General features: G+C 30.2%; 1 protein-coding gene across 1 annotated transcript in view; it reads left to right on the top strand.

The window, feature by feature from the left end:
* LOC126768670 (uncharacterized) overlaps positions 1–16,746 on the top strand; it is a 39,393-nt gene extending 22,647 nt beyond the window's left edge. The window contains exons 2-4 of the mRNA XM_050486913.1: positions 9,616–9,674; positions 14,663–14,863; positions 15,718–16,746. Of these exons, the coding sequence (XP_050342870.1) occupies positions 9,616–9,674; positions 14,663–14,863; positions 15,718–15,909 (452 nt within the window). The 3' untranslated portion in view covers positions 15,910–16,746. The remainder of the gene's footprint in view (positions 1–9,615; positions 9,675–14,662; positions 14,864–15,717) is intronic.

Genomic DNA, 16,746 nt, shown 5'->3' with positions numbered 1-16,746 from the left:
TAAGATCAGTTCGCGTAAGATAACATTCAAATAAATTGCTAATTATTACATACGTACTTCCTTTTTGGATAAAAAATAGCCTTAAATATTTTCATATGTTAAAACTTTTTATCCGACCATTACTACTTTTATGCCTGCGGATATTTTGCCGTTTTATATACGTTGCTTAGGGAACTGCGCGGGATATTCCATCATAATATGATTATTACCTTATAGAACATTGCTTCATTACGCTTACATTTTAAATTAAGTATAATATGTATTTTTCTCAAATTACCCAACATTTTTGATGTATTTCAATATACCAAGATACAGTGTATACAAAAATACGATTATAATATTTATGTAAATGAATTATATTGAATAGTACAGATTGTACCATAATAAGGACATGTACCTATCCGTATTCGCTATCGAAGCTCGATAGGTCAGATGAAATTAGGTCTTTGTTCCGCAAATGACGAGGCGTCACCCGACCCGACTCAATATACTTAAATGTCAATAAACATATAGACTGTTTCATCCAATTTGTAAGGTTAATAACTACGGGCATAAACATCTTTTAGTAGTTCTTTACATTGTACATAATCAATTAATGTTAAGTAACGATAAAGAGTATCTACTTAGTTGTTTTTCGGTTCTTCTCTATAGAATCTACACCGAACCGGTTGTAGCTTACATTTGAAAGTTAAATAAAAAAATATCTTAAACACTTCTTACTGATCGTGAGTTTCACTCAGTTAACTTTGCTAATATATTTTGTTATGTAAAAGGGCCTGGCGGCGATCGTTTAATAGCCAAGGAGTGATATCATTTATATAGTCGTCAATTTTATAGCATATTTTGACACACGAACATTTCACTTTTGATAATAATATTGAATAAGTCTCTGGGATACTGTTTTCAATGCTTCACACAATTACATAGTCACACAAAATATTTGCTGACACTGACTATTGCTTTTTCGTTTTGTTTTAAGTAAGTACAACACAATTTCCAGAGAAGTCTATTAGATTTTTATTAGCATATATCACTTTATAAAAATTTATAACAAGTAAATATGTCAACAGAATTGTGTAATTAATAAAAAAAAAATTTACTCGGTTCTTACTTGTTAAATGTTTATTTATAAGATCTCGAGATATCACTTTCGAGTAAACCCAGGGTTGGGCTATTAAAAACTGGGGATTATTGAGAATTTCTGAGCTCAGTGGCAGCCAGAAAGTTAGCATTCTTTTAATATTTTGCATCATGTGTCTGATTTCTCTTCGATTGTGTTGGATTGCCGTCCTATCGGCGAGAGACATCTTTGCTATTTATTGTTGTATTTTCTTGTTGCTTAGAGTGATGATAAAGATAGCAACAACATAGAACGGAAAAAGCTCATATGAAATCTTAATCGTCAAATTCTAGTTAATCTTTTTTAAGTTCTCCACCCAATATCTAAAAATTAGCATTCTCGGTTTAAATACATTTTGATATTATACAAATACTAAGCTAAAGGAAGACTTGACAAAAATTATCAATAAAGCGTTCAGTGCCGTCAAAATTAATTTCAATAAGCTCAACGCCTTAACGGTTGATTTAATTGAATCTTGTAAAATTACGTCGCAAAGATGATTTTACGAAGGAAACTTACTTGTATGAAGTACATTTAATTTTTTATAGATAAGATCAAAGTAAATATTTATTAAATACATACTTTTGATGAAACGCTAATTTAATCGAAACAACACGAAGCAAAATAATAATGAAAGGATTCTAAACAATGATAGGTACCTGTTACTCGTTTAGATTCATTGTTGTAATTTGTTATCTTTCAAATATATTTTTTCTCTAAAAACGATTACAATTATTAAATAATATGTAATAAGTATAACATTTGTTTTACCAATGTTTATTTGTAAATCGTACGTAAATAATATCTACAAAATAAATTTATATATAGACTAAAAGTAAAAAATTAAAAGAAATCAAACCAATTACTTGACTTGGCCTTATAATTTGTATTTTTATATGGCAGCACTAATCTGTTGTCGGAAAGTTATGTAGCAGTCTTCGACGCGTTGACAGATGGTTATTTTTTAAATATCGCGTTACACTTCCTTTAAAACGTATTTTTAAATTCAATTCTCTGTTGTCTTACTTAAAGTCTTCCGCACTTTTTACGGTAGAAATGAACTGTTTTCGTTTCAATTATAATATAAATTACAATATTTATCACCAGCAACGGTAGAAACTTTTCAAGTATTTTTATCGCTACAAAGCAAAATAAAATTGTACAATTAATTGTAATAAATGTACGTACATATTGTGACTCGTAAATTTAATTCAAATTACAAGTAATTATTAAACTTGGTAAAGTAAAACTATTGCGATATAAAATAAACCTTATAAATCGATTTAAATGTAAATATTGGATATTAAACTTAGTCATAGTTATATAATTATTTAATACACTTAAATAGATAGTTTGGTAGAGCGATGTGCAAGCTCGTCTGGATAGGTACTTACGGAGTTTTACTTGGCAATAAACTACACTATACAAAAAAGGCAAAAGTTGAGGTACAAGGATAAAAGTACACTTACATACTTATTTAACTCAGTTATAAAAACTCTGAGATAGAAAAAAATGAAATGAAAATATTTACTTTTGTATGCGTCTATTATATTATAATAGGTTGTCTTATGTTTCCTTTATAGTTGGGTAAAAGTATTTTTTTAGGGTCATTTAGAACATTTTGACCACGTCTACCTCTTGTACTTACACAACCGCTAGATCGGCCATTCCGATTTTTAGCCCCAAATCTGGCTCTAGAATGACTTGCTGATATTTCATGTGGACGAGATCATTAGTAATTTTTTCTATTTTTTATTTTATAGGTGTTAAGCGTTCTGCCTCTAAGGAGCTTGGTAAACCAAGTTTTATAATATCAATTAATCATTGTCATATTAAGTTGTGCTTTGAATTTCGCTCAAATATCGCTCATCGATCCCACAGAACAATCGAGGTATCGCTGTATACTATAGAAGTAAATTACGTTTTTAATTTTAATAAAAGCTGTTTCACGAGAAAAGTAAGTACGAAAAATACATGCAAAAAATATATACATATTTTATAAAATCCTCGCACAATACACGTGGATGCGTAATGAGAAAACTTTATTACAAGTTGCTTAGTAAGCGGAGTTAAATGCCTTATCACGACTGTCTGGAGTCAATAGAACCACAAACTTAACGTTACTATTTAATAGACCTTATTGCTATGAAACTAAGGAATATTTTCGTTTATCTTCAGAGTCCATTGTGTGTGAGAGACGGTAAGGTCATTCTCCCAACGACTCCACGGGACTAGCGTGTTCTCTCCAGGTACAAAATTATTCATTGCATGTAAAAACAGAATTTCAATGCGTTCGGAATAAATTAAAATAAAATAATAAAAAGAATTAAAATTGCGGTAAGAAATATAGGCGCGGTAAGTATAGTTTTGCTTTCTTATTCTATGCAGAGCTGACAGTGAGTTCATAAATGAGGTTTTTATTTAAAAAAACTTTAACAGAGCATGTTTTATTCTGATCTATACAATAATTACAGTCCCGAGTACTGTACACAGAACAATTACACAATCTTATTTTTTTTTGTTCGCAGGAATACATTTTTGTCATATGTATATTATAGTTCGTGTTTAAATCATAATCTTTAAATATTTTACAGACCAATGATTTACCGTGACTATATTTTGATAAAACTGTTACAAAAATGCCGATTATATTACCGATATATATGCTTTATATAATATGCTAAAAACGTAAACGTGTAAGTAGCTCGGATCTGAACCTGAAATATTCGGTTAAGCTTCACTTCTGCTTTATAATAACCGGATGCGGTCATCTCAGGCATCTCAGGTTATCAAAATGCCGAAATTAATTTTCAAGTCAAAGCTCAGTCAACATTCTACAATAGCTTGAATGTCTTCTATTTTGAGAGCGACTCATTCCAGGCATTGATTATTTGAACCGTTTATTGACTTGTAATTTAAATTAATAATTCAACTAGAAAATATATTTTTATTATTTTATGACAAATAATCAAATAACATGAGTGTGAGGGGTAAAACCTATATTTATAACCTGCTATGTATTATAAATTTACATCTATATTACCATCGATGGAGCACAAAGAAATAATACAAATGATATATATACAATTTAAAAGTAACCATTGTACATACACACTTCTTATATTTAAAGGGCCTACTTATAAATTTTGTTTAGCGTTTTGTGTAGCGACCTGACCTTTTTCTCTTATCATTGATTTGACGTTCAAAAAAAGTCAAACAGTTCTTTTTTTTTAAATTATTTAAAAGCAATCTGTTGATTACAACTAAGCTTAGTGTCACTTTAATTAAAAATTATATATCTCAGTTGATAATGATAATTACATTCTTGTTTACTTTTTACTGTTACTGTTTAATTATGTTCTTTTTTTTAATAACAATTACCTTGACTACATTCTTATTTCCAAATTTTAAAACCTTGACATTTAATTTTTCTTTAATGAAATGGAGCAAAATCTTTAACGTATCTGAATTTAATTTTAGTATAAATTGCAATGGTTTTAATACAGAACGGAACTGAAATATATGTTGAATCGTTTTAAACAAATATATTGACTCCGACGCGTGAGAGTGTGTAATGCAATTCAATTAGTCCAAAGCACGTCTCTTATTAGGACAAGTCCCTGCAGAGTAGTAAATTTCAATATCTATTATTTAGTACAACAAAAACGAAATTTAGAAACATTTAGGATTTTTTTTGGTAAATTAAAGAAAAAAAAAACATTTTTTATTGATTTATTATTAGTATTCATATCACGCTATTACTTTTCTATATAATTATCTTTAATGTGTTGTTTTTTGTATCATAAAATAATTAACTATTGTGTCTTTTAAGGATCTCCAAAAAGTGAAAGTGAATATTGCAGTTACTGAACAGAAACGCAATTAATAATCGATTTAAATATTTTAAAAGAATATTTGTGAAAGGTCACATTAATTATTTACATGATTTATAATGTTCAAAAATGTTACGTGACAATAATCTTGGCCCGTTTAGCACAATTAAAAGAAACATTAAAAGAAAATATTTAATATTACACTTACCATTCTACTAGATAGATATATTAAAGATTAGCAAATTCTGTAATCTTTGCCAAAGAACCTTTTAAATTAGGTTGTCTAATAACACTAATTCTACCTGAATCTAAGTTCAGTACAACCGAACCTACTCTATTTGATCACGGCACTAACTTTTATGCAGTATAAACATAGTGCACTGAATACGATAATATGGCTGGCCATGTACAATTTAAATAAATTCTTTATTAAAAAGGGAGGTAAAATAAACATTACATAATTGGAAAGATGCCATAGATAAGCACAAATTTTGTTTATAATTGGCGGAAATCAACCAATTCCGTCAAAGTAAAAGTGTTTGAAAGTAGAAACCAAAATAAAATTTTCAATTAATTAAAAAAGTAAATCCATTATATTTATATATTATTGGTAAATGTAATTGAACTATACATAACACAAATTTATAGAGTACGCCTAATGATATAAAACTGTTATTGTTACTAACTATTCGATAGTTGCTATCGAAGTATAAAACAAACATATCCTAATGAATATAAAAAGATTACATCACGCCTGTTAAAGACAAGTTAAATACATAGTACCCAGTATCGTCCTTACAAAAATTATTACTAACTAAAGAGACCACTCTTTAAAAATAATACTTTAACAAAAAGAAAGTAATAAAAGAAAAAGAATAAATCATAAGTATCTCAACAGTCAAGGCCCTCGTGAAGTCATACAAATACAATCTGCTTTGTGCAAAATATAACTGTATGTCCACTGACATCGAGCGCCTCTGTTTTAATATAAATAAAACTATTAAATTGCATAAAAACTAAATTTAGATACTGAATAATATATATATATTATTCATTATTGCAGTATGTTTATTAGGTAATAAACATACTGCATATTTGCTTAAGAGCATAAATAGATATACTTATTAGATACCTACTTATCCGTACTAATATTATAAATGCGAACTGAGTTTGTTTGTTTGCTTGTTATCTTTTCATGTCTTAACTATTCGACGTATTTATGCTTTGTCAGGGGGACAAAAAAGAGCATACAGTACCTAACACTCAAAACGCGGGCGATGCCCCGGGCGGATATTGGTATTTTATACATGCAAAATAATGCAACAGATAACAGTTAAGTATAGCATAGGTAACAAGTAGTATATGAGTACAATAATATATTACACTACTTCGTATTATCGATTGATAAACCGATTTCAAACTTTATTATCCACAAATTTTTATTGCTTCTAATAACTACAATAATATAATTGTATGTGTAGGGCTATATATAACTTTAATCCTGACTAAAGTGAATACATCCTGTGAAACAAACAAAAGTGCAAACCTTGTTAATTTGCGAACAGGTTTTAAAACAAAAAGCAGGATGTTCGTTTCACTCACGCTAGCATACTACGGGTATCCGGACAAACTATTATGTTACCAACAACGCGGTAATATAGCACAAACCGTATACATTTCTAGCAAAATCTCGATTATGTAGGTTATTGTCTACTTTTAACAGGCAATGGATAATATTTTTATAAAACTGTATTTTGTTTTAAATTTCTTAATAGGCGGAAATAGAACGAAGCACGCTTAGAATTGCCATGTATTGAATATAATCTTACATATTCATATCATCGATCATGTCGAAATAATTTGATTATTTCTTTCCAAGTATTGATTAAAATTCACTTGTTGTTTAGAGCCGAACGTAAGCGAAGATTCGAAGACCGCTGTACTTTCATGTGCCTAATTTGTGTTTATATTCATTCCGTGCTCTGCAGTGAAGGGAGACATTGTGAGGAAATCTGTGGGTCGGATGCAAATCTGAAACATGTATATACCATGCATTGGAGCAGCGTAGTGGAATAAGCTTCAAACATTACTCTAAGCACTTCTCAAAAAAGGAAAGATTTAGGCCAGCTGTGTGTCATACAGACTGTTACTTTATTTTTTTTACTCTTTATCTTGCAACTGAATTATAAACCTAACCAATTGTGCTGAAACTTTGAAAACACATCTGTTGCTCGTGACAATACATTCTAATGATATATTTACTAAATTTTATTCGTTTTTTTAACGACCTATATTTTCGTTGGTGAATGTAATGCAATAGGTCATGAACACGTCTAGACGCCAACGCACCGGCACAAACAAAACATTCTCGCTGTGTATGTCTACCGAGCCTGGTCCGTGTCTGTGCAGATGCGCTGCACTAGCGTCCCTACACGTGAATAACGTTGAACGTGAAAACGTTCATAGATAATGTATATTTTTTTTTGTGTTTGTGCTGGTTCGCCGGCTACGTATGCTGCAGTAGTAAATAGTTTTTTAAGCTTTGAAGGTTTCCTAATAAAAAAATTAAAATGACTTCTTGAGACGCAATACATAAAATTAACGAACATATCATTTTAGAAAATGCTTATAAGAAAAACGATTGTTCCGTTTCGCTACAGATTTAATACCGTTAATTAATTGCTAATTACAATAGACACGATAGCAGAGATGATTAATTATTGACTGATGAACGTGTTGTACTAACAGTTAGCGTTACGGTTGAGAGTAGCGCGTTGAGGGTAAGACGTATAAAGAATATCCATATTTTATTTTATAAATGCTTACATTGTTTTATAAGAGCTAAAACTTTGCGATCATTTTATCATCTGAAAATGTTTGATACATCTTAAAACTTAATATTTCTGAGACATTCGTTTCCCAATATGGGTTACCCACTGTCAAACAGCCATATTTAGTATTATTGTGCTCGTATTAAAAGGGTGAATGAATTAGTGTAACTACAGACACAATGGACTTAACATCTTAGTTCTTAAGGTTGGTGCCACATTGGCGATGTAAGGAATGGTTAATATTTCTAACGGCGCCAATGTCTATGGGCGGTGATGACAACTTACCATCAGGTGGCCCATTTGCCCGTCCATCAACCTGTATTATAAAAAGCCGTCTTAAAATTAACCTTAAATTTATCCGTCTTAATGAAATTTTTGTACAACTGATTTTGATTATCCCTTTTCTGTTCGGCTCAATCCATAATCTCATTGGTACAGGTGAGTTTATATTTAAAATGTACATTTTGACAAAAAATTCGCAGTCGGTTTTTAATTTTATGGTAAAACTAAAAATGTGTCATATGTCATAGATGTCATATGTCATACTTACTAAAATAAGAAGTTGGGTTTACATATAAGTACTCGAGTTTCATGTGGTAACAATTTTCGAGATGAGAATTTAGACAGTTTATTATAACCTAACGACGTAATCATCCTAAGAGCTAGTTCCGACTAGTTCTCAATAGTACATTGTCGTCCACTCGTAAACGTCGTGGCTTATGTATTTAAATGGGACTATTCGCATATAAAAGACATGAACTGTGATTTGTCAAGGTGTCAGCTGCGTCGTAAGCATGTATTCATAGTCTGTAGGAAGAAGAGACTTGTCTAGAGTCAATGGACAACAATCCTATAAATATAAACGCGAAAGTTTGTAAGAATGGATGGATCTTTGTTACTCTTCCACGCAAAATCTACTGAACGGATTTGGATGAAATTTAGAACAGAAATATAGCTTATACCTTACCTGGAATTAAGGCCCTTTACACCTGCACACTATCCTCATACGCGACCGTAGCACGGACGGAGCAAGTGACCTAATAAATGTCATCACGACAGAGCAGACATTTAAAAAACCATAATATATATCTGTATTATATTATTCTATATTGAATCTATTGATAAAGAAAGGTTTTAATCAAAATATTAAAGTGATACATACCATCTAAGCCGAGATGGCCTAGTGGTAAGAACGCGTGAATCTTAACCGATGATCGTGGGTTCAAACCCGGGCAAGCACCACTGAATTTTCATGTGCTTAATTTGTGATTATAATTCATCTCGTGCTTGACGGTGAAGGAAAACATCGTGAGGAAACCTGCATGTGTCTAATTTCACTGAAATTCTGCCACATGTGTATTCCACCAACCCGCATTGGAGCAGCGTGGTGGAATAAGCTCCAAACCTTCTCCTCAAAAAGAGGTGCGGAGGCCTTTAGCCCAGCAGTGGGACATTCACAGGCTGTTACGGTACGGTACGGTACATACCATCTATCGCACCATCTGGGTAACCACCACCGTCCTTACATACACACCGGCCTACGGTACCGTATACTATACAAATAAATTATTCTTCCGACAAACATCAATACTATATAATGCTTTGTTCTGGTTTGTAGGATAATTGGGGCTGCTGAAATGATAAAAACTTAATATCAGTTGCACACATTTTGGAATAATAGTATTAGTAATCATATACAAAAATATTTGAACATCAAAGCTAGCAAAGAGAAAAAATGTACTGTTTTATTATATATATACATACTAGAAACTACGATCGCAGTAATAAAAATTGCATTGCGTTATTTATGGTATTCATTTTCATGTTTCAGTTGTGGTGGACGTTGACGATCGGCCTGTTTGCGTGGAAATCTGTGATACTGCGGGTCAGGTAAGATATCTGATTAATTACGATTCGTTGCTAATTTCATCGATCTTTATATAATAGACAAATAAATAATTAAACTTTACTAAACATTTTTTATTTCACTTTACTTGTGTGGATCAGTTTGTGTGATTCACCCACATAAGTACTACTGCTAGTGAATTTTACTTTTTTTTCACGCAGTGGAAACCTTCTAAAGGTACCTGGCTCCTTTGGCGTGGACTGGGTTATGTAGGATTCTTATAGTGAATTTTAAATAGAGCATTCGCACTTGCATGCGGTTGCATTCTCTTCCATCAAGCCTTCCTCCTTCTCTTATTCGAAAGTATTGAAAACTAATAGAATTTTAGTTACGGCTGTTATTCTCAAAGGCAGAGAGACCGGTAGAGTAGAGAAATGAGGTATCAGAACATAATCACTGCCAACTTCTTTATTCATAATAGAGTTAATATTATGATATTCTTGTTAGAAAAACAGTCCAGCGTCTTATCCGAGGTATTGCCTCGGAATCTGCAATCTCAGAAGTTCACTACTACACTAAGAAAGAGAAGGTAGTTTAACTGGGATAGTACGGATAGTATAGATATCAGAAAAGCGGTCATAGAAATGCTACGACATATTCTCAGTCTTATGTGATTTACGAAGGCATTAAAAAGGAATATATTTAAATGCATTTTAAAGAATAGAATAGGTTTCTCATTAACATATATGTATATAATAAGTATCGTCCGACCATAAAGAATCAAAATATATAAATTTTAATTGGATGAATTTATTCTATAGTTATTACATATATACTTCTATTATATAATTATATGTATATTGTAAGTATATTGGCTGTTTATTAATATATATAATATATTATGAAATATATTATGTTAATTTCAATTGTTTCACTTAGATTAAGAGTTATTAGTTAAATGGGAAGTGGTATATAAATAAAAATATAGGTGTCCTCTTTATATCAGTATAAATAAAATATAAGTCATTGTGAAACAAGTTTTTCCTTTAAATATTACATATACATACTATAACATACTTGGTACAAACCAGTATATTTTATACTCCGCCAGACAAAGAAGCCGTAGTAAGTTTGCACGGATCAGCTCAGGTAATAACTACATCACCTGCCTCCTGCATCTGTTTCTGCACTTTTGTATTCACACGGAAAAAAGCACGTGCTCTATTCTACTGAATTTAATCAAACATTGAATATTTTTTTCAACTTGAAATGACAATACATGTGTTCCCACAGTTTCTCTACCTGCACTTACAATAACTGTTATAAGCGTTCATATATTATACAATTGAGTACATGCTCAGATCGATTCAAGGCGTTCTCGTTTTTATAAATAGTTGCAAGAAATTTATAATTCTATAATTATTCGGTTCAACTAAATGTTGCTCCAAGTATTTGGCGTTAAATCACGTATGAAATAATTAGGGAATAATACTATTAATGAAAACGTATGTAGGGCCAGAGGAAGAGACAAACAAAAGAGATAAATAAACTGTATGTATAATATAAGACTGTTTAAATATTTTTAATATGTATTAGGAGAAAGAAAACAGGAAAAAAAACATCCCAGTCTCTTAATTTTTACATTTGATATAAAATAAGACTACATTATTATATAATATCATTAAATATATAGATGAATCTTCGAAAAATTCTCGTCAGTTCTCGTCGTTCAGAAATTTATCTGATGAAAGTATTTAATTCTGTTATCTACAAATGTGTGAACTATTTCGTTTGTTTTATTTATTCTTGTTTGTTCTTCACGGGATTAAAAAAACTAATGATAAAAAATATCAGACGAAACAATTTAAACCATAGGTGTCATTTCAAAGAAAGTTGACGATTAAAACTTGAGATTTTGATAAGACCTAATTAAAACTGGAGTCCGTCTGGTTATATATCGAGATAATAATTAACTTTGCGAGATGACGGACCGACTTTTAATCATTAGTAAATCTATTACGACAGCTTATCGTTAGTCGTAAATGCTGACTATAAACTTAAACATAACTTTATGGGCAATTTGACGAAAGTGACGTCCAACAAAGTTATTGCATAGCTGCGGCAAGAAAGTTGATTTTACGGAACGCGCTTTTATTTTATATACATATATCTTCATATACTGATGAAACAAAGATAAACCTTACATATATTATCTGCCAATATACAATGCAAATTAACTTATTCAAATAGTAGACTTGCCCGGAATAATAGGATAAATATAATTTTACATTTTTTATTGGTGTATGAAAAGTATACACTGGCTAAAGTTTTTTTTTATTTGATAAGTTTTTATTTTTTTCTACAGATTTTATTTTAGGAAACATATTTTAATCCAGTTTACTGTATATTATTTTTTAACAAAGTGATTAATTGAAAGAATAACATTGTTATCCGGCATCAAACAAACCTATGTTATTTTTTAAACAAAGCAAGTAATATAGATGCCATACATGTAGAAATCCAAAATGTTTTCTTTAGATATATTTTTTTCTGACATTGTCTTCTTATTAATTAGGCGAATATCGTAAAGTCGAAATGGTAAAGTATTAACGTAAATTGCCAAATCCCTTAATGGACACGAACTGTCTTTATTGTATTATAAAACGTGTAAAAGGTAAGCTGCCAATAATAGGGTTCCCTTGACGGCTATTGTATGGGCCACCGTATACCCTAACTAATTAGAAACATTTTATTTAGTCTTAAGAAACTGTCCAAAATGTATATTGTGTAAACTTAAAAAATGACCGATAAATGTTCTAAGTCTAGCAAACATCTGCTTTCTTATGGACACTGTTCCACAAACGACATATGCAGGTTCCCTTCCATTTCTTTCCTTGAGTTTTGAGTACGACATTAATTATATGGACAAATTAAACACATTAAACTCAGTGACATCAGATTGGGTTTGAATCCATAATCATTGGTTAAGTTTCTGTGTTCTATCCCCTGAGTTATATCAAAGTAAATCCATCTGGTCTGTTTAACATTAGTAATATAACTGCTCGTTAAATTGTTAAAGTGTGAAGGCGTTAACTATAAAGATAAGTGTCTGAACCATACAGTTAAAATAATAAGCTTTAATTAACTTGATAATAAATTAAAATTACTGTCATTTACTCTACATGCTTGAAAATAGAAGACATTTCTTCATAGCAAACTCTAATAAAACGTATATCATTTATTATTAGAAATTTTGCTCGAAAATATTAAATAAATAGTCATTAACACTAAGACTAAAGAGTGGTAATTGTCTATGGAATCATCTTAATGTTTTTGATTAGATCGTATCTATAAGAAATAATTACAATTTGACAGTACCCCAGTAGACTATGTATGTATAGGGTCTGTGCCGGATACCCTTACAGTAATTAATGTAATATTAGAGGTCGGGCAACAGAGGTCGACCGTAATTCATTGCCAATAAAATTGAGATTTAATATTAAATATATATTTTTTTTCTTCTATGCATAATCTTACTTATAAACGTTGTATAGCGGGTGATTAGTCAAACATGGCTGTGTCTTCTTTTTTCAAATGTCAAATGACAGAAACAGCGAAATGAGTGTTTATTTTTATTGTATTTTGTTAAAATTAAAAATAAATCATACAACGTGTAAAACTAAATAAACAATTGCAAATAATAGGTCTAAAAACAGTTGCCATAATCGCAGGTAACCATGACATGTAGTTACACTGAACATTTCAAATTTTAAATAATGTAAATTGGAGTAATTATGTTTCTAAGAACAATTTAACACGACAATGGTTTGATAAAAGTTACAAGTTATCACCTATAACCTACCTCAAAGTACCATAATTACCTCTTAAGTACGATGACATAACATAATTATTATAACGTTCCGCTTTCATATTGGATGTCTGATAGTTTAATGTGAATAAGTTGGTATTGTATAACATCAAAAACCAAGTTTTAATTGTTAGTTGGCCCATGCCTACTTTCACTGATGGGTTCGTGGGTTTTCGATAAGTTAATTCAGCACTTCCTGTCTAAACAACTCAATGTTATTTGTAAAATACAATTCGAACAATCAATGATTCAATTTGACAAATTTATAAATACACAAATTCAAATTTAAATATTTATGTAATACTAATTTATTGGGAGTTGGTAAGACTATGTCCTCCTTGGGGTTCAAACTTGCTTCATACTAAATTTCATCAAAATCGGTTCAGTGGTCAAATCAAATCCAATTATTTATAATATTGGCATTGACTAGTTTCCACCAGCGGGCGAGGGAAGGGGGGGGGCTGATGATAGGTATCCTATGTGTTAAGTCAGGTTAAAAGCTATTTCTATTTCAAATTTCATCCGTAACCGGTCAGTAGTTTTTTTATGATAGAGTAACAAAAATCCATTCCTCACAAACTTTCGCGATTATAATAATAGTAGGATTAGTATCGATTATAGATGAATACGAAATATAAAGATCTCACGTATTATTTAATCGTACACTAAATACATTTAAAAGAAATACTTATAATAAAAAATTGGATTGTACAATAAAGCAGTCGTATTGCTGAGTAGCGATTTCTTCCAGCAATCTTAAGAGTTAGAATTTAGCAATGAAAGAGCAATAGGCAGGTGGTGCAATAATATATATACAATGTGAAAATATCATATACATACATATCATAGGTATACACGAAAATACATAAAGTACAAAATTTCACGTACATTTTTTTCTGTTAACTTTACACTCATATTCATATTATATTCATACAAAAATACACAACATACGAAATATATACATACATTAAATATAATGCATCATACACTCTCCATTTTATAGGATATAAGTATTATCTTAAATAATAAATTCTAGCAGGGTGTAATTCTTCATATTCATAACAAAAAATACTTATTGCCGCTTCCCTTGAATTCCTTTGTTATGTACAATATATTTATTACAGAATACTAAAATAGCTAATGTTATGTATTATATGTTTTTAGGACTCCATGTCCGAGCTCCGAGCCCTTTGTTACCCTGGTACGGATGTGCTTATGCTGTGCTTCTCCGTTGTGCGACCGGAAACTTTCCGGTCGGTAGCCGAACGGTGGACCCGTGCAGTCGCTAGTGTAGACGCGCCCTTAGTGCTCGTTGGTACGCAGAGCGACATGGCACTTGATGGACGAGTTATACATACTTTAAAGGTACTTTTAATAGTAGTAATTAATTACTAAATATTTTTATCTGTAAATCTTTACAGTTATTGACTTATTAACGAAAGAATAATTTATAAAAAACCTTATTATAAATTATTCTTTTGTTACGAAAAAAACGAAATAACGTACTTATTAAAATCATAAATAAACTGTCTGCTTAAAAATAAACGATAACATCAATCATAAATTGTGTTGCATAAATTATTTTAGCCGATTAAAAAGAAGAAAGGTATCATTTCTTTATGTTATATACTTAGTTGATTATATAGTTGACCACTGAATGTAAATAAAAATCCTCCTCTAATGGTAAAATTAATGTGATAAGCTTGAGGTTTCGGCACTTTTCTTCTCCAAAAAGAGCTTTCTCAATTATGATATATAGATACCTTCTCAAAAAGGGAGAGGAGGCCTTAGCCCAGCAGTGGGACATTTTCAGGCTGTTAATAAATAAATAAATAATAAATATGAAATATACTCTTATCTTCAACATTGGCGTTTACGAATTTATGACGGCTCGACAATGCGGGCGTTCAAACATAAGTTTATAATAACAGGACTACGTGCTAAGAATGTAGTTTTAAAATACTTCTTTTTTCTCAGGCACTTATTGTTTTGAAAAATGTAAGCTTTAGTAATTGTATGAAATTGTGTTTTTTTGTACATTCACAAGCACAACGCTTAAACTTATTTGAGTTATATGTTTAGCTTAAGTCATTAAATATATACATTTTTACAAAGTTTTCGTTTAGTTTATCTCCTGTGTTGAATATAAATAAATCTTTTGAGATTGTTTTTTTTTTAACACACACTCTATTCTATTCATATTTAATTTATCTTTGCAGGCCCGTGGAGAACACGCTGTTACAGAAACGGAAGCTCGAGCTTTAGCCGCAAAAATTAATGCAGTATATATAGAAACTTCCGCAAAAACTAGGAAACAGTTAAAGGACGCTTTTGACGCCGCCATCCTAGCCGGTCTGCCAGTTATACAACACAAGCGACCTCTTTGGAAGAAGTTATTATGTTTGGAATAAATAAAAATAAAAAAACGGAAATATGTTATGTACTTTTCAATATAAAATTAAGATAACACGCGTATCATTATAAAATTAAAAATATTAAAACAAAAACAACATCCAAATAAATATGCTTAAGAATGATCGACATTGCAAATATATTTTTTCCAAAGTGTAGAATAAAAACTCTTAGCGATTAAGTGTTTAAATTGTGTAATGTGCCTTAAATGACGAAATTTTTTTATAATAAATTTGAAAATGTGTCTGTAATATGAATTGTTAAAATTAAAACCTAACATGAATTTTAAAATATATTATTACTGATTATATGAATTAAATGAATAGTATATGAATTAATAAATCGAAATATATTAATAATAATTAAAAATAAAAGCTGTCTTTTACCTCAAAGTGATGTACAACTTCGAATATCGAGATTTTAGTCTTTTTTTAAAACGTATAAATCACTTATTGTTAATAGTAAATAGAAATATATCATGTATTTCATTAAATAAACTCAAAATGATTTCTTGACGAATATTAAAGTTTTCGTTCCGAGAACAATTTGAAAACATTTAAGATTAATAATTTCTATCTTAATAAAACTTGCCTACTTTCATTATTCAATTTTAAAAATGTGTTGAGGCTTAATATGAATAATATGTAATAATGCAAAATGAAATAATCTTTCGTATTATATAGTATATGTAAATCATGAAGATCGATTGTATAGTATAATTAATTGTAGTTTTAGTGAATTATATTATCATTGTTACATAGTGTGTATATAGTAAGCATGGATGCATATAGTTGTTTTGATACTCAACATGAACTGATAATTATATTTTAATATGA

The sequence above is a fragment of the Nymphalis io genome, chromosome 5, assembly GCF_905147045.1.
Source record: "Nymphalis io chromosome 5, ilAglIoxx1.1, whole genome shotgun sequence".
NCBI lineage: Eukaryota > Metazoa > Arthropoda > Insecta > Lepidoptera > Nymphalidae > Nymphalis > Nymphalis io.
This window is presented reverse-complemented; position numbering and strand designations above follow the sequence as displayed.